At 45.3% G+C, this 20,064-nt stretch overlaps 1 protein-coding gene across 1 annotated transcript in view; it reads left to right on the forward strand.

The window, feature by feature from the left end:
* Positions 1 to 16,709: 16,709 nt before the first annotated feature.
* LOC147894679 (callose synthase 9-like) overlaps positions 16,710 to 20,064 on the forward strand; it is a 433,662-nt gene continuing 430,307 nt past the window's right edge. Inside the window, exon 1 of the mRNA XM_087384939.1 lies at positions 16,710 to 16,820. Coding sequence (XP_087241065.1) covers positions 16,710 to 16,820 — 111 coding nt within the window. The remainder of the gene's footprint in view (positions 16,821 to 20,064) is intronic.

Raw genomic sequence — 20,064 nt, forward strand, 5'->3', positions numbered from 1 at the left:
CAATCTCTCCCATGAGATGGTGTACAAGACTGCTGAATGTTGTGTAAGAAAAACTCTTTCCAAGGCTCCTGTCCAGGCATCAATCCTCTCACTATAAACTTGCAGAGCAAGGCCATACAATGCAAGTTCGGATCAATAATATTGATTCCTCCTTCCCCTGTGGGGAGAATGAGGGTCTCCCAGGCCACCCTAGCTACAACATCTAAGGTGCCATCTAACCCACTCCATAGGAAGTTCCTGATAGGTCTTATGAGCTGAGAGATACAACCTCTAGATCTGCACCGACATGAGCAAACAAACCATGCAGTAGCCAATAATACCTGGTTCACAACCACTACTCTGGATGCAAGGTCAAGTCTGGCAGAGCTCAAAAAAATGAGTTTCCTCCTGATGCTCTTCAAGTCCCAAACGCCTTGCAAGGCTGAGGTAATGTGATCCCCAATCTGATCCCAAAATGAAATAAAAATGGAGAGGGTAAGTCCATCTGAGCCAGGGCACTTGCCCTTGTGAAGGACAGAGAGAGCAGTTCTGAACTCTATGTTGGTGAAGGGTGCATCAAGTGAGACTATCATATCTCCAGTCACCAACATAGGTAACTGCTGCCAAATAACAACTCCAGCATAATCTTTGGCTTGTGTGTTAGGATCTGATGTAAGAAGGGAGGCATATAAATCTATGGCTACCTGCAAGACGACATTTGGATGTGTTTGTAAAACTCCGTCTAAGTCAACAAGCTGTGAAACACTCTCTTTACTATGTCTAGGGCCAAGAATAGAGAAGAACTGCTTCTGAACCTTACCTCCCGTCTGAGTCTAAAATGACTCTCTGGCATGAAAGGCATACTCTGCTCTCTCATCTAACATTGACTGCTGGTGAGCCCTTGCTGCAGCAAGGCACTCGTGAATCCAAGTATCTATAGGCCTCTTCTGCTCTTCCCTCTGAAGAGCAGCCAACTGCTGGTGGATACCTATCTCTCGCGTGAGGATATCACCTCTCCTGATACGAGAAAATGAATGATAAAAGCCGCTAATATCTGAGAGGGCTGCAGCTAGATCTGATGGGCAAAGCTGCCCATAGTGCATGTGAGATACCCAAGTCCGCAACATTGCCTCTGTGAAGCTCTCCTCTGCATAGAAGGCACTGATACTGGCGGCTTCTCCCTTGAGGATCTGAAACCAACAAAATAACTGGAAAATCATCTGAAGTGGACACCCCAGGTGTAATGCATACTGTCCCACCTTTGTCCAGAGCCCAATCATCCAAAACAGAGTGCTTCAGCTTACCTGATTTTAAAACGTGATCAAGTAACAGAAGGAAATGAAGGAGAAAGGTGTGATGTGAGAGGTAGCTTAATGATGCATTGTCTAGGCTCTAAAACCCAGCAGGTAGGACATGATTTGGCGAAGGAAGAAGTTTGCAAGTTACAGCAGGCTGTCACTGGTTAGAGTATTGCGAGGCGAGGGAGCTAAGGGAAGGGGGGGGAGGGAGCTAAGGGAAGGGGGGGTGGGGGGGGCTGATAGGGGCTAGGGAGCAGGGCAAGAGGGAGAACGACAAGGAGCAGGTTGCCGGCCATGCAGGCAGCTCCACCTTTCTTTTGAGCCAAATGCACCATGGATTTGTTGCGCCTTCTAGTGGGAGATTAATTGGCACAAATCCAATAGATTTTGGATGAGTGATGGGGACTCTTTTGATGGGATTTAGAATTTGGTTTGTCTACTAGAGGTTTGTCTACTAGGTACTTGGGCTATTAGGTAGGTATTGGCATTGTAGAGATATATACAATGATATGCTGGTATAGGATAGACTAGGACTTAGTTTATTTTAGAGTTTTTGTGTGCTCTAGTACTTGGACTATATATATACCAAGTACTTGTACTTCATTTGGTTGAACATTTCAGTTGGAGTTCACTTGTGTTCACTTATTGTTCTCTTGTGTTCACAACTCTTCTCCATTCTTATTCCTACATGTGGTATCAGAGCTAGTCCTTCCAGCCATGTCACTTGCTTCCCCGTTCTTCCGCGTGCTATTGTTTCACTTCTATCGCGGAGAAGAAGTTACTTCTTGCTGGTTGACTTCTCTTTTGGCTGTCGTGATCTCCCACGAGCTTCGCGTGATCTCGAGCTTTAATTTTATTGCAAAATTTTTGCCAGGAAGCACTCCTCAGCTGGGTGACTTTGTTTTGCGTCACGTGCACATTTTTGAAAGGCAAGTTTGGATATTAGAAGTTGTGTAGCTGCATCGGGCAACTCAGAGGAGTTTTGACTTCATACTCATCCTTCATTATATACGACGACACTCTATGAAGTCATGCTCTCTCTAGGATGTTCCCCTCACACCTTTAAGAGCTGCTCATGCCTCGGTAGACACATCTTGGGAGATTCTGGCTGGCATTGCAGCTTGGCATAATTGGAGGGCCAGATGTACGGAGGCGATGGAGGATTCATAGGTTCATCCTTCCCAGTCTATGGCCAATACATGGACTGATACTATACACACACTAATGGCCATCTTGGTGAGCATATAGGGATCCTCCAGAGCAGCTACAGCTAGGAGAGAGGATTTTTTCAGAGTTTGCAAAGGATCTCCGTTCTTCTCTAAGTCTTCCTCAGGATTGAGGTGGCATTTTCAGCCTCCACCTTGGATTTTTATTAACTCCTTTTGAGCTGTTTTTCCCTCATGCATGACATGATGTACTCCCACAGGTCTTGCGGCTTTCATTCATACTTAATGAAGTGATCTATTTGAAAAAAAAAACATACATTGCAGAGTGCCAGAGAAGGATTGCCAATGAGAAAAAGAGCGAAAGCACAAGTAGTAATTATGTGGCACCAGCTGAAAATGCCAATGCTTCACCATCTCATGTAGACTTTGCACAAGAGGGAAAGGATTATGTGTTTACTGCATTTTAGGATAGCTTTGGTGCTAGGGGGGATTTAGTTGCACATGATGCTTCTCTTGCTTCATCTGGGGATTCTTCATTTGCTGCCATAGATACTTGGTATCTAGATAGTGATGCATCGAAGCACATGACTCACAAGAAAGAGTGGTTTGAAGAAATCAAACATGTTTGTGGGGTAGATAGGTTACTTGTGCTAATGATGCAACTCAAGACATCATAGGAGTGGGAGATGTTCCCATCCTTCTAGATTCAGGAAAGAAAAAGTGTATCCGTAATGTCTGGTATGTTCTTGGCTTGGGGAAAAATCTTGTTTTCAGTTCCATCCATGGCATGCTTGTGGAATTCGAGGATGATCAATGCAGGATCAAGGATCCAAAGAAAGGGTATGAGATAGTGGCTACAGGTTCTTATGAGGCCAGCATGGGTCTTTACAAGCATGATGCTCAGCCCTATAATCAGCATGCTATGGCTGTATCTTCTGTTGCTCAAGGTGATTTATGGCATGCCATGTATTACGCAAAAACTTGTTTACTCCTAGCTTGTTACGTCGAATCACGGGTGCAGGCACATTAAATCACCTCCCAGCCGATCTCGGTGGTCGTAAGTTCTCTTTTGATCTCAAATTGTTACGCTGAAGCTTTTTCTTACTTGATTTCCACCAAGCCCCAAGATTCCCTAGATGGATCTAGTATGCCACATGTCTTCATTTTAGGGTCCCTTCTTAATGCATCATTTACCCCTCTCTTGGGATATCATTAAAACCATTTGCCCCTTGGCACATTTCATGCATTTAGGTCCCTTAGCCTTGGATCCACCTAGTCTAGTGCCATGTCACCCTCACCAAGGACCTTGACCTTGATTCCTTTTTAATCATTTACATGAAGCCCAAACAAATATAATACAAACATTGATCCTTTAAAGGAAAATGTCGACTGACCCTTTCGAGGTCATGCTACCTCGACTTGAGTGTAACATTCCTTCCCTCTTTAGGCATCAGCGTCCTCGATGATAAAGTTTGGGAATACTCTCCATAACTGGTATACGGATTCCCAAGTAGCTTCTGATAGAGGTAGCCCATGCCATGCAACCAACACCGTGGCTATCTTCCGATTGCGTACTTGCATTGTTCCTCGGTCCAAGATTCCTGTTGGTTTGCATCTTGCATTATCCTCTATCTCCTGAAACAAAACAACACCCTCGATTAGTGAGTCACCTATATGCAAAAATTTCTTTAAACGAGAAACATGAAACACTGGGTGCACCTTACAATCCTGTGGCAATTCTAATTTATAGGCTACCTTGCCTATTCTTTTTAGAATTAACCGTGGCCCACAATATCAAGGTGATAACTTAGCACACTCTCCTGCAGTCAAAGACTTAGAGTGCAAAGGAACTCTGAGAAAAACTTTTTCTCCTTCCTTAAATTCTCTAGCGGATCGGTTTTCATCTGCATACGCCTTAGCTCTATCCATAGCTTGGCGGATGTTAGCTCTCGCAAGTGCTAGCATCTCCCACATCTGAACCACAAAGTTCACGGCACAAGGCACTTTCTGAGGTACTCCAACTATAGTTGGATTCGTTGGTCTATAACCATAGTTCAGTGCAAACGGACTGAACCCTGTAGAGGAATGTTTTCTATCATTGTAGGCAAACTCTAACAAAGGCAATCACTTGTCCCATGTATGTTGCCTCAATGACACATATGCTCTAAGCATATCCTCTAAAATTTGGTTGATTCTTTTTGTCTGACCATCCATTTTTGGATGATCCCCACTACTCATTCCCAACTCAGTCCTTAGTGTCTCAAACACCACAGTCCAAAAATGACTGGTAAATTTGACATCTCTGTCTGACACTATGGATTTGGGTAATCCATGCAAACGAAATATATGTCTAATAAAAAAATTCGCCACTTGCGGGGCACTAACAGACTCTCTAGTTGGAATGAAGTGAGCCATCTTGGTAAGACGATCAACCACCACAAGGATAGAATCATATCCACCTTGTGTCATAGGCAAACCTACAATAAAGTCCATGGAAATGCTCTCCCACCTACCTAGTGGTATCTCCAAGGGCTGTAAAAGTCCAGGTGGCTTCACCCATTCTACCTTACTTACTTGACACGAAAAACAACATGTCACATATTCATGAATATGCTTTTTCATCTTTAGCCAAAACAAATCTCGCTTCACGAGGTCATATGTCTTCTCGACTTCTGGATGTTCCGCACATGGGCTATCATGGCATTGTTAAATGACTCTCTGCTTGAGATCATTCTGATTAGGTACTACTACCTTGCCATTTCTTTTCAGCATACCATTTCTTTTCTGGATGCCAGGTCATCTTTCTTCCTGGATTTTAACACATGAGCCTTAGGCCAAAGGCTCTGGACGAACTCATCCACCTTTTGAGGGAGAAAGCTTCTTGCTTTCAAAGGCTACTGGCCTTCCCTCTTGGAGGAGAACTACTCCTACTGCAATGCCACTTGCATCGGTTTCAAGGAAAAACGGTTTCTGGGGATCAACTAATTTTAACACCAGTCCTGAGACCACAGCTTGTTTTATGGTGTTAAAACATTCCTGTTGATTATGTCCCCATATAAAAGGTACTTTATCTGAGGTCAGGTGAGTCAATGGCGATACTATTTCGGAATATCCTTTGATATGCCTTTGATAAAATTGGACAAATCCCAAGAATGATCGGAAAGCGGTCAGACTCTGAGGGATTGGCCAAGTCAATATCGTAGCCACTTTCTTTGGATCCATTTCTACCCCCTCAGGAGTAATTATGAATCCTAAATATTCAAGTCTTACCATACACAGTATAGTTTTCTTTTTATTTACATAAAGATTGGCTTTCCTCAAAGTACTGAACACTATTCTTAAGTGTTCATGATGCTCAGTAATACTTTTATTGAATACCAAAATATCGTCCATAAAGTGTACTACAAACTTTCCGATATACGGACGTAGTAAATCGTTCATAAGCATGACGAATGTAGCTGGAGCATTGGTAAGTCCAAAGGGCATTACCAAAAACTCATAATGTCCAAACCTGCTTCTAAAAGCGGTTTTATGCACATCCTCGGCTCTAATACGGATCTGATGGTAGCCACATTTAAGATCTATCTTACTGAAAATTACGGCTCCATGTAATGCATTTAGCAAATCATCGATCGAGCCATCGGATACCTATGCTTAATAGTGATATTATTCAATGCTCTATAATCTATACAGAGGCGAAAAGTATCATCTTTCTTCTTCTTTAATATCACTGGCGAAGCAAAAGGTGAGAAACTTGGTTGAATCTGTCCCAACTTGAGGTTTTCTTCCAGTTGTCTTCGCACCTCCACCTCTTCAGTAAAACTCAACCTATAGGGAGGTCTATTTACAGATTCTGCCCCTGGGATTAGTTCAATCTTATGCTGAACATTCCGCTCTGGAGGTAACCCATAAGGTAGTTGATCGCTAAAACAATCAGAGAACTCCTTTGCTATTTGATCAGCCAGCTTAGCCATCTCTCCATTTTGAGCAACATCAGTGCTAGTCAAAGAATCATCAATCGGCTCTACCGATGCTGTGCAAAGAAACAAAAACTCTTCTTGAGCTTTTCGAATTTCCATCACGGAAACCAACGGTCCGTGAGGTATATCTTTTTCACCTCGTAAGACATACAGCACATCATTCATCTTGAATTGATAAATGTGCTTTTTCCAATCTATGGCTGGATTCTTCCTAGAATGCCAAGCCTTACCCAGGGCTATGTCTGCATGAGCAAGCTTAGTCATTTCAAAATCAAGCTTCTCAGCATAGTCCTGAATTCGAAGCTCCAAGTGGGTAACCCTTTGGTCCCATAGCACAATTGAACTTCCATCTGCCATTCTAACTGTATATGCATAGTCAGATGGGCTAGTCGTTAGTTTTAGCCTCTTTACAAGCTTGGAGTTAATTACATTGTGCGTTGACGCTAAGTCAAACAACACAATGACATCATGATTAGCTACTTGCCCTTTCATCTTAATTAACTCCGTATCATTAAAGGCTATATACCCCGTTGCTACAGGCTTTGACAGGATATTATCAAGTGCACTAGTTACTAACTTAGCAACAGGCACACATAACAAAAAAGGCACTGACCTTTGAGAAGATCCCACTAGCTGAATCTGCATCTGTTCTGCTCTGGGACTTCCCTCCATTTCCACGTCGCATTCTGAGACCACCATCTCAGTCATCTGACCATCCTTGTTTCGTGGACAATCTTTCCACTTATGAGGCTGAAGGCATCCAAAACACAAGCCTTCTCTCCTCGCTTTTTCCCTTTGCTCTGGGTTCAAAGAAGACTTTGAACAAGCCTGGGCTGCCATTGGTGTTACTTTGATTTTCATTCCAATGGTGGTACTTGATTTAGGAGTCAACTGGTTTCGCCTGCTTGGCTTGACCACTAGGTTGTGAAAGATGGTACAGTTTAGAAGTATAAAGCCTATTTAGTTGCCAAGGGATATGCACAAGAAGAGGGGATATATTATGAGGAGAGTTTTGCTCCGGTGGCCAAGATGACTACCATTTGCTTTGTCATGCGTTTTATGGTTGGTCTGTGTACCAGATGAATGTCAAGACCGCCTTCTTCAATGGGGATCTTAAAGGGGAGGTCTATGTGCATCAGCCCCAAGGTTTTGTTGTTTAGGGACAAGAACACAAGGTATGCAAGCTCATGAAAACCTTGATGGAAGCAAGTGCCACGTGCATAGTATCATAAGACACATCAATTCTTGCTGTTCCAGGGCTCCAAATTTATATGTTTTGCAGCAAAAATCAGATTTGGTCATGCTTGAGCTTTATGTCGATGATATCATACTCACTCGCAGTAATTTGCAGCAAATTGCAGCAGTGCATGACCTCTTACAATACTGTTTTGACATTGAATTTTGGCAAAACCCAAGAGGGAATTTCTCTGTCTCAGACAAAATATTTTTTTGCAAAAAGAGACTTCTATTAAGTATGAAGGAAAAACCGTTAGAGCAAGCTCCATACGGGATACATCATGCAATGCACGAAAAGCTCAAGAGCCAAAAAGAAAGGATTGAGGCTGATAGTGCCATCTCAATCCGGTAGAAACCTCCGAGGAAAAGGGAGAATCTCTCCAAACTCGATGAAATATAGTCCTTCTAGAAGAGGCTGGGGCCCTGCATGCTAGCCCATATGGCTAACAAAGTGTGAACCGTGTCAGACCAAATACCCGTGAACACCTGTAATGGGTGTATCTGGGTGCCATCCAAGGCCTCAGTACATCTGGCTCTCCAAATGTGCCAAGAGGAAATGCTAAGCCAAAATCTCCCAAGAGGTGTCCACTGAAACATGAAAAGCTTTGAAGGGAGTAAGTGGTACATCCTGTAGAGAGCAGGGCTCTATCACCTGCCGGCGGACCGAGAGTGCCCAAGAAGAAGGCTCACCCTCATAAAACACCTGGGGCCCGGTAAGAGATAACCATGCGACCGAGCCCCAAGTCATGAAGAAAGGGGAAGTGTGAAAGATGATAAGTATCCGAGCAACCCCTTTCCAAACAGTCCTCGCCTGACTGCAGTCCCAAAGGCAATGTCGCACTGACTCCTCTGCAAAATGGCATCGAGGACAAGTGGGATCAGCCCCAAATCGTGATCTCCACAGGTTCACTGCAATCCCTCCATGAATAGAAAGCCAAAAGAAAAGAGTGATCTTTCTCTTTCTGAGGGATTTCCAGAGCCTCCTCCAAAAATTTCTACGCAAGTCTGCGGTGATGAAGAAGCTTTCCCAATGGGGGGCTCTGGAGGGAATCCAACTCCTACTGTTCAGCTGAAACCTCCTGGCATTACCAACCGTGAAACGAAAGAAGGGAATCCCCCTCTCTCGGTGCCCATGATCTATCCATTCCCACTCTCCTGGGTCCCACTGCAAGCACCTGATAGGTGCACCTCCATATAACCACAACCTCCAGGATCCCAAGGCCTTGAGCAAAGGGTTGGGGTCTAAGTACCACTGCAAGCCCGCTCCAAGGTCCACAAAACTAGCAATCCTGACAGGCTGAAAGGCAACCTCAAGAAGAATGCCATCCTTGGATGTAGAAAGTAAACCTCCATCCCCAACATCAAAGACCAGTGCATCTTCCCCGAGACCTCGGAGAGCGATCACCTGTAAAGGAACTGATGTCCTCGAAAAAGCCCCCATCCAAGTGGTGGAAGTAATAGGGAGCTCAACTGTCCATTCCACCGGGATGGCTGCATCTATCTGCTGAATCCTGCGTGCTACCCCTCTGAGGTGACTCACGGACTGCAGTCTTTGATCCACAGGTAGCCTGATAAAAGATTTCCAAGTGCCTACTGTGTAGGCGGGGCCTCTCTCCCATTTAGACCACTGCATGTAATGAGAAGTGCCTAGTGGTCTGGCATGCTCGTCAAGAATACTATCATTCCAAATGATTGGCTGCCTATCAATCTCTTCGACGGTAGAAGGTGGAATCCTTCGAAGAGTGTTTTTGAAGCTCCCCCAAGCCTTCAGGATGGCAGTCATAAGAGGAGAGGCAGGAGATCTGAGAGTGACTGATGTGAAAATCCATCGAGGGCTGTCCACCCAATCATCTCCCAAGGTTGGTGTGCAAGCTTGAATGCGTCCAAAAAAGAAATCCTTCCAAGGTTCCTACCCAAGCGTGAGTCCCCTCACCACCACCTTACAAAGCAATGCCCTGCACTGCAAGTCCGGGTCAACGACATTAAGGCCCCCTTCACATGTAGGGAGAATAATAGTCTCCCAGGCCACCCTTGCTGCAACATCTGCTGTGCCATCAAGTCCGCTCCATAAAAAATTCCTGACTGGTCTGATGAGCTGAGTGATGCAATCCTTAGACCGGCACTAGCAAGAACACACGAACCAGGAGGTGGCCAAGAGAACCTGGTTCACTACCACAACTCTAGATGCAAGGTCGAGTTTGGCAGAGCTCCAGAATAGGAGCTTTTTCCTTATACTTTCTAGTACTGGGGCAAACTGCTGTGTTGGAGAGATGTCCAATCCTACTTGGCATCCCAAATACTTGATACGAACACCCCTCTGAATCCAAGAAAAACCAATGTCAACTCCCCAGCCTGGAGTGTCCTCATCATTGATCCAAAAGCCAAAGGATTTATGCCAATTAATGTGTGCCCCTGCAGCTGAGCAAAAAATATCCAAGGCTGTCTGGAAAGAATCAAGTGACTGCAAGGAGGCCTGAATAAAAATGACAATGTCATCAGCCAACTCACAGTCAAAAAGCTCCTGCTCCTGTCTCAAGGTAGTCTCAGCCCAAGAAGCTCAGCCTGAGATCTAAGGAAGATACTCATAGCTTCTGCCACAAAAAGAAAGAGGAAGGGGGCTAAAGGGCATCCTTGACGAACTGATCTGGAAATTTGAAACCTGTCACCCCTTACCCCTCCAATCAAAACCTGGCTGTGGGCTGATCTGTAAAGGGAGGCCACCCCTCTGACCCAAGCATCTAAAAATCCAAACCATAGAAGAGTGCCCTCAAGAAAACCCCAATCTACTCTGTCATAGGCTTTCTCGAAGTCCAAGAGTAAAATTGCTAGCCTCTGTCCACTCTGCATTGCCCACTCTGTGGCTTCCCAAAAGGATAAGATATTATAAAAAATGCTCCTGCCATGTACAAAGCCTGTCTGAGTATCATGGATGAGATTTGGAAGAAGGGGCTGTAGTCGGATGCTGATCGCCTTGGCAAGGATTTTGTAAAGAGTGCTAGGTCTCCAATGGGATACAAAATTCCTGTTGCCACCTTTTGGGATAAGGTGAATGAGTCCCTCGGTCAGTGAGTCAGGCATCTCACCCGAGGCCCAAATGCCTTGCAGGGCTGAAATAATATGATCACCTATCATATCCCAAAAGGCTATAAAAAAAGAGGGAGTAAGACCATCAGAACCAGGGCATTTGCCCTTATGAAGGGCAAAAAGAGCAGTCTTGAATTCCGTGTTGGTAAAGCGTGCATCTAGTGAGCATAACATCTCTGGGGTGACCAACACAGGTAAACTCTGCCAAACTTCATCTCTAGCCACCTCTCTGGCCTGTGAGTTCGGATCTGCAGAAAGAAGGGAGGTATAAAAATCTGTCGCTAAATGCACGATGGTTTCCGGATGGGACTGCAAAACGCCGTCAGAGTCAATAAGCTGCCTGACACTCTCTCTTCTATGTCTGGGGCCCAAGTGTAGAGAAAAAGTGTTTATTGACTCTCCCTCCCATCTGTATCCAAAAGGACTCCCGTGCATGGAAGGCATACTCTGCTCTCTGATCAAGCAAGGTCAGCAAGTGAGCCCTTGCCGCAGCAAGGCGCTCCTGTATCCAAGCATCTGAAGGTCGTTTCTGCTCCTCCCTCTGAAGGGCTGCCAACTGCCGGCGGATACCGATCTCTCGCCTGAGTACCTCACCTCGCCGAGCACTAGCAACTGAGTCATAGAAGTCGTTGATAATGTCAAGTGCTGTGGCCACATGTGAAGGACCGGCCACCCCCCCCTACATATGAGAAACCGAGATCTCCAACACTGCCTTTGTGAGAGTCTCATCCGTGTATTAGGCGTCTGGGATCTTGACACTGTGAGACCGTCCTCTCAGATGAGGCTCTGAAATGGACAAAATTACCGGAAAATGGTCTGAAGTGGAAACACCGGATGCAATGCAAACTGTCCCCCCTCTATCAAGAGCCCAGTCACCCACATAGAATCTGTCAATCCAAGCATGGATAGGCATCTGCACCCTATGGTTTGACCATGAAAACAAAAGTGACTGAGACTGAACAAGAAATGCATCATCTGACCAAACATCTCTGCCACTGAACCTGAACAAAAAGGCATCCCAGGCTGCTCTCTCAAGGGAGTGGATACCACCTTCTCTGCCCCCTTTCTTATCAGAAGGTGCCTCAACCATGTTGAAGTCACCTCCAATAATCCATGAATCCGCAATGTCAGCCCACGAGAGCAACTCTTTCCAAAACAAAACACGGTCCCCTCTGTTGTTTGGAGCATAAAGGTTGAGGAAACCAACCTTACGTCCGCCAATCAGAAGTAAAACCCACTGGGCCCTGGAGGGGGTTATGGTACCGTATCCAATGACCAGAGGGAGAATAGAGTCTAAAACTGAAATGCATGTACCTCCTCTGGTTCCCAAGGCAGGAAGCCAAAAAGTCCGGCCTGAGAGCAGCTTACATGACTTGGAGCAATCTCTGATATTCAGTTTGTGTTCCTGAAGAAAAAGAATGTCTAGGGAACCACCTGAAACACCTGGATGGAGTTGATTTCTGATCAGCCGTCTGCGACGGCGATGAGGGATGCCGCCCAATCCCTGTATATTCCAACTGGCTATCCTCATCGGCGGGAGGAAGTGGGTTGGAATACCTTACCCGACCTGGTGGCGGAAACAGAAGCCTCTACCGAAGCAGACCTCTTGCCATACACACGAGGTCCGAGGGGATGAAAGTCCACAGGTGAGAGAGAGAAGGATCTCTCAACAGGGAAGCCGATAACTAGCTCTCCAAAAGTAGAGGGTACAAAATCATCATCTAGGAGGCTAGAGAGGTCCTCCAAAGTGGAAAAAGAGTTCCGTTGAGCCAATCCTGGGGAGGGGGTATGAAGGATTCCTACCGAAGCAGGAAGAGAATGTAAAACCCCCTTCCCTCTGTCCAAAGAGGGAGGCACCAGTACTGGATCCTGATCAAAAAGTGGTGCAGACGAGGTACCAACAACCTGCGCTGCTGAGGAAGGTACAGCCTGATCCAAGGGTGGAGTCGAACAAGGCTCCTGAATAGTAGTCTCCTCCTGAGGCTCCAAGGGGGTAGCCTCCAAAGAGGTGGAGGAGTGAACTAGAGTAGAGGGCCTAGCGGCGACCGGAGCCCACCGTGGGCCAGAGGTGGAGCGGGGTGCCGAAGTGACTCGAGTAGCCCTAGGAGAGGGGGGAGCCCATGTCTGAGGCCATGTCTGTGGAGCGATATGTCCTGCTCCAACTCTCTATCGTAAGCTAGTACGAGCTGGTTGCTTTGTGGGCCTCTTTTTCTTCTTTGGGCAATCTCTGGCGAAGTGTCCCAAGGATCTGCAAATCTTGCACTGGTCCTGCCAACCTGCAACCTCAAATCTCTGGCGGAAGAAAGACCCATCGGGTCGCTGTAGCATGATGTGGTCATCTCAAATATTGGGGTCCTGGACAATAACCCTAACCCTAGGAACCCCGTCCATCCTGACCGCCTTAGCAGCCGAAGAGGGCTCGCCAGGGAGAGGGGGGATCTCTGCCACCACACCAAACCTCTCGCCAATAACTGAAAGAAGCCGGTGATAAACTGAGGGAAGACCAGGGAACCTGATGAAAACAGAAACTCCCTGCTTGTCCTCTTCAACTAGGTCAAATTCCAGTTGGAAAGGAAACAAAAAGATCCTCCTATAGCCTAGAAGTAGAAACCCGGCCTATAGCAGGTCTCTCGTGACGTCCAGGGAATCTAGGCACACCTGAAAGAAACCCCGTCCCAACAAACGAACATCCTTGAGGTGGGGGGCGAGGTCCTGAGGAAGCGCCGACAGCATCCAATCTCTAGCTTGTGACTTGGAGGGGTGTGAGCCATGAATGCGTGCGAAGAGAATCGTGGAACACTCATGTTCGAAATCCTTTTGCAACTGCTATAGCTCGTCTTTTGAAAAAGTGACACTTCTCGCAGCCGGCGTGAGCGGAGACGGATTGACTGAATGGGAACCCATTCATCAATTGAGGTGTGTTGGCCAATTCAAACACAAAAAAAAAAAACTCCGTCCACTTTCCTGAATCCCAGGAGACCCCTATAGGAGAATAGGGGTAATCCAGAAGAAGGAGAGGGTGAAGAAGAAGGGAGGAGGGAAGAGGAGGGGAGGATAGGGGAGAGGAGGAGTGGAGGAGAGGGGGAGAAGAGGAGTAGAGGAGAGGGGAGGGAGAGGGGAGGAGAAGCAGCAGCAGGCTGCAGCGGGGGGGGGAGCAGCAGCAGGTGCGGGGGGGGAGAAGCAGGCTGCAGCGCAGGGCAGCAGCAGGCACGGGGGGGGGGGGGGAGGCTGCAGCGCAGGGGGGGGAGGCTGCAGCGCGGGGGAAGGCGTAGTGCGGGGGAGAGGGCAGGTAGGAGGGGGCAGCGAGGAGGGAAGGGAGGGGGCAGCGAGGAGGGAGCAGGAGGAGCAGCATGAGGGAAGGGAGGGGGCAGCAGGAGGGAAGGGAGGGAGCAGGAGGAGCAACAGGGAGCGGGGAGAGAGGCAGCAGGAGGGAAGGGAGAGGAGCAGCAGCAGGAGGGAAGGGAGGGGGCAGCGAGGAGGGGAGCAGGAGGAGCAGCAGGGAGCGGGGGAGCAGCAGTGAGTGGGGAGAGCAGCAGGGAGCGAGGAGAGCAGTGAGGAGGGGAGCAGGAGGAGCGGGGAGCAGCAGCAGTGGCGGAACCGTAAGCCTCTGTAGATTTTTCTCAGACAAAATATTCGAAGGGGTTGTTGCAGAAATTTAAGATGGAGAACTTAATCCTATGGCCACTCCATTGGAAAAGGGAATCAATCTAAGTAAGTCATATTTTAGTAGACATATTCATCATCCTCATCTACCTCCTGAGAGAAGGATAGATTTTGGAGATGAGCAGTGAGAGCCAAAGTTGTTGTCATAGCGTCATCTTCTTCTTCTTCACTAGTGGCAGTTGTCGCTAAGCTAGCATGCTCCTTGGATTGTTGTTTGGCAAGCTTTTGAAAACAACGGTCCTCTGTATGGCCAAGCTTCTTATAATACGTACATTTGAAAGGATTGAATGGCTTCTTATCCTTGGACTATAATGCCTGCTCCTCATGGACATCCTTGTACCTTCATTCATGACCAAGAAGCATTGCAATCATTTCATCAAAGTACATATCCCGTGCTACACGAAGCACTGGTATGATATCATGATACTGATGATTATCTTCGATGCTGAAAAGGAGGACAGCCACCTGATCATCTTTCCCAACAAGGGCCTTCAAAGCAGCAACTCGGATGATGAGGGATTCCATATGATTCAAATGAGTATTAATAGAATCTTTATGCTTCATATGGAGCTTAAATAATTTTAGTCTGAGAAATACTTTGGAATTGATAATTTTGTTGCCAAATAAGCGCTCTAGCTTGTCCCACAATTCGTGTGTAGTGTCATTAAAATCCAAGTGATGAATAACATCATCACACAATCCCAAACCAATGATAGAAATACCTTTTTTTCATTGAGAGTTTCCCACGCTAGAATTTTCTTTTCATCAGATTCAGGTTTCTTGTCTTTGCCACTAACCACCTACCACACACCTTCCTTCATAAGCAAAAGCCTCAGCTTGGTTTGCCAAGTTGTAAAGTTCTTACTAGAAAACTTTTCAATGACAATTTTTGCTTTGGAATACTCCATGTCTGCTTCAAATGTTGCAGCAATACGGGCTGAAGTGCAAGCTCGGAGCAAAGGCTAGAATAGTATGGGCTGTAGCAGCAGCTCAACTTGCAATCGGGGTAGAAAATCTCCAGGAAAAGGCATCGGACCAGATGGAATAGCATAGGCAGCAGCTCATGTTGCAGTTGGGGCAGATGTTGGGGCAGATGGCGGCATTCTTAAGGCATGAATAGGAGCAACAACAACACTCTTAAAGTAGGTCGTTTCTTCACAAAATGGCTCCAAATTGTTAGGAAATGAAGTCAAGTTGAGTCAGTTTTAGTATGTTCTAGTGAGTTCTAGTGTGAGTTCTAGTCTAGTGTGTCTATGAATGCCATGTGTCACATTGGGAGTTATCCCATATGCATTGGTATTCATATGTGTGTGTGTGTTCTATATAAGAGTCGTACTTGTTACTTGTCACATCAATCAAGTATCAAGCCTACAAGCTCTTTGTTCTGCTTGTGAGTACTTTCATTTTTATTTTTTTTTTCTCCAAGAAAAAGACTTCTATTACCTGATGATCAGACTTTTATTTATGAGGAGTGGTGGTTTGGAAGTCCACTAGGAAAGGAGAGGAGCATGTGTCTAAACTTGGTAACAAGGAGGAATGGAACTTGACCAAGAGTTTGGAGAGGAGAGCTTAATTTGAAAAGATAGCGGGAGAATCTTGTGTTTCAAGTAACGATTCTTGGATGGACAAAGGAAGCTTAGCATTAAATATCGGCTTCTTCTAGATAGGGTGAGGCTAGAAACAAAGAGTAAGACTCATTTTATAGTTCCTTGCATTCCATGACGCACTAGACTCTCTTGTGTGATCTTGGATGGAAAAAGGAAGCTTAGCGTTAAAGAGTGGCTTCTTCTAGAGAGGGTGAAGCTCAAAGAAAAGAGTAAGACTCATTGTATAGTTTCTTGCATTCCATGGTGCACTAGACTCTCTCGTGTGAATCTTGTCATGCTCATCTTCACTCTAGCCATGTTAGGAGGGATCAAGTTCTAGCCCATATGGTTAATTGCATGGGTTCAAGGCCCCACCTCTCACAAGACACAAAATCCTTTTTATTGAATTTATTCCTTTGGTTAAATAGCAACTTAATGTAAATTCTTTCTATACAAATTGTAGATCCTTGAATGTCATTAACATTCTTTTTAATCCATGATACGTCAGTGATTACTTCCAAGAGAAGAATAGTAAAACCAATAATCTACATCCATTAACATATTCCTTGATTCCTCTTGGATTATAAATTCAAGAGTAGTATGGAACCTATTTGGGACTGAATTTTTGCATGTGAAACAGATTTCTTGGGCTTTAGTGTGCTCCAAACTGCTAGTCACTCTGCCTCTTTTATGCTTTCATTGCAGTTCAAGAAGGAGATGGAGCGGGATACTACACGGTTAGAAGAATTTAAGTTTTATAACAAGGCTTACAACATTATTCCATTGAAGGAAGCTCGTATTTCTCATGTCAGTACCACATTTCCTGAGGTATGAATACAGAGTACAACTTGTGGTGCTCCATTTTCCCCTTGTCCCTCCCCGTCCCTGTCCCCCTCCCCTTCCCCGTCCCCCTCCCCCTCCCCTACCTCCCCCTTTCTCTTTCCCCTTCCCTTGAAAGTGAACCCTTTTGTTAATAATTGTATATGTATACTCAAAACTCATAAAAGTGTCTGCGAATTCTTAACTTCAGCTAGCTTAGCAGATGAGATGTGAAAGAATTGTTCTCGAGTCACTATTGTGTCATAGTGATTGTAAGTGTTTTGCAATCCTTGTTTGGTTTGAAACATCTCACATCTTTGTGAAATTCTTGCACATTCGACAAATGAAATACCTACTTCTGAAAGCCATAAAGTGCTGGGACAAAGCCCTCTATATACCCACAAATTCCTCCTCCAAGGCCTAGGAGTTACAAATTAGCTGAAAGATACACTACTATTCATTCCTCCCTACTACGAAAGATAGTTTTCCAACACATTGATTTGTAAGGTCATCATTCATTACCCCTTTAGAACTCTTGAACAGATCAATGCTATAAAATGATGATATCGTCTAGGTGGTTTTTGATTCTCTTGAGGCCACCATGAGTATAGTGCTTAGGACTAGCTCCTTGGCGCTTGGTTCCAAGGGGATTTTCCTTACACCCTTCACGTTGGGATTGACCTTGAAGAGGAGGATGTACTGCCCTCCACTGGTTCCTATTAGAGTTGGTGCTCCTGGCCTTTTACAACCTACTAATCAAGAGGGTCTTTCTCTTCCCATGACCTAGCTTTGGTAGTGGCTATTGATATCCTAGTTTGGGTAGCGAACAATGTTGCATCTGACCCAATCTAGGTCACGGTTGGTGGTGCTTCTAACCCAATCTTAGGGAAGGCCAGGGCCATGGCCTCTTGTCTAGCAGACCCCCTTTCACTTCAATTCTTCATGGCTCCTGCCTCCTCATCTCTTTTGTAGGCAGGGATCTTATAGACTCTAGCACCGTGCTTGGTGCAGAGGAGCATTTTCTCCCCTTTGGATAATTTTGCAGAGATATAATTCATGCCCTCAAACCTTTGGTGACGTGGTTATTGCTTGTCCTATTGACAGATTGCCCGTCCACAAGAGTGGGGATGCTTTCCTTTGTGGATTTTCTCCTCTCTACTACTCTAGGAGATCTTGTACACATGAGGGAGGTTGTTCCGCCACTAGCTTGGGTAAGGTTTTGTCGCCTATTTCCTTCTGCCGATGAGGATTGTTACTTGGATCCAACATTCAAGACCTTGGTGGTGTGCCTTTTCCCTACCAAAGGTAGCTGATTTGAATTGACTTCATGCAAGTGTTATTGGGGGACTTCTTGACATTATTTTTATTCAAAATCTTGATGCTAGAGATTATGCAAAGTCAAGTAAACTACTATCTAATCATGCTTTTTTGTCTCCGGCTTTGGGCACTAGGGAAGGAACTACATTTTAGTTTTAGATTCTTCTCTTTTCCTAGTGGTTGGACACGGTATCATTAGATCACAGTGGGTCCTTTTGATTGGGGGTGTAAGGTAGCTCTTCTCAACCTTTGTGGCCCCAATAATAGAGGGGATTCATGTCCTTTTTCTGGACAAAACTTCTCTGTTGGGCACCCATTGTAGACTCATGGATAATTGGAGGCGACTTCAAGATGGTGGAGTTGCCCTTAGATAAATGGGGGGAAGAGAAGGTTGGCATTCATTCACTGGAGAGAGCAGGTTGGGATGCCTTCCTTTCTTTAGTTCAATAGTAGAGATGCTGTTGGAATATGAAGCCAAAGTGAGTCTAAAATGAGTGTTCTAGGTAGTCTACGTGTGGTTTTATAGTCTAGTGAGTCCTAGACATGCCACGTGTCATATTGGGAGATATCCCATAGACATTGTGACTTTCTAGAGTCTAGTGGCACACTATATAGTGTTGTACTTGTCTATTGTCTAATATATCAGTCAACATCAAGATCTTTGGTATCATGTGAGTACTTGTCCATTGCTTTCATTTTCTTTCCATTTTATTTCCATTATGCTTGTTATTTTAGCTTTCCATTCCTAGTGTTAGCTTGCTTACCACTATGATCTTTCATGTGGTATCAAAGTCATGTTCCTAGCCCTACTCTCTCTTTCCCTTTCCCTTCCAAGAGGTTGAGGTGAGGGAGGCCAATGAAGCTATTCTACCTCCTCCTCCTTGGAAGGCTGCCCTCTTCTCTCCTTTGTTGAGCTCTCTTCTCCACGCCATGATGTGCTACCTCTCTTCTCCTTCCTTCAGCTACATCTTTCTGTGACCTGCGGACGATGTGACGCTTCTATCCGGATCTAGAAGCAGAATCATGGCTTTGTTTCTTCAGCAAAGTTGTAGAGAACCTTGAGTATTACAAATTTTGTTTTTGCATTATTGCAATCCGAGTTTTTACAGCCCTTGCAAAAAGTGATGAAATTTGTTCTTGTGCGTGAATTTTGTTTTGGAGCTCAATGATTTGACAACCCAAGCATGATGCAACCAGGTCAACGTGGAGCTGTCCATCCTCTTCATGGTTGACCTGACATTCTCTTGAAGTTGCTGCCGGCAAGATGGTGCCCGTATTCTGCGCATCATTCTCTTGAAGCTACTGTCCTTCTACTTCTATCTCCCATGAAGAAGTTCTATGCTGCCTCTGTCTTCTCTACCTGTCACTTGATGTGAGCTCTTGACATTACATTGTGGTGACTCCTTCACGTGACTACTCCAAACTTTGGTGAAGACATCCTGAGCTAAATGTGAGTTCTTCGATACTACTGCGACACACTCCACTACAGTGATCTCTTTGATTAGTGCATTACATCAAGCTTGATATAGACCACTCTACATCAACAAGTGACTTCTTCAACATTGCTTATTCGATTGGTGTCTAAAGTACTTCGCATTTATTGACTTTCCGATTGGTCATGGTACCTGAGGCTTCTACTTCTACATTGGTAACTCTCCTTCCGACATTTTCAGAGTCATCATGTGATTACTCCATGTAGCTACCCCATGGACTTCGCCGATACATATTTTGGGGCATTTCTACCTAGCGCTTCATCGACTCACAGGGATGTGCACACATGTGCCTTAGCTACTTGGAGGACATCTCTTACTTCTAAGAGATCTATTTTTATTATTACTATATGTTTGATGTTATTTTGGGGTTCTCTGCCCTGGGTAGTCTTCCTAAAATGATATGTATTAAGAATTTTTGGTTTTCATTGAGTCTAAAGGTCCTC

The sequence above is a fragment of the Dipteris shenzhenensis genome, chromosome 14 (genome assembly GCF_047967505.1).
Source record: "Dipteris shenzhenensis isolate YYH24624 ecotype China chromosome 14, Dip_SZ_1.0, whole genome shotgun sequence".
NCBI lineage: Eukaryota > Viridiplantae > Streptophyta > Polypodiopsida > Gleicheniales > Dipteridaceae > Dipteris > Dipteris shenzhenensis.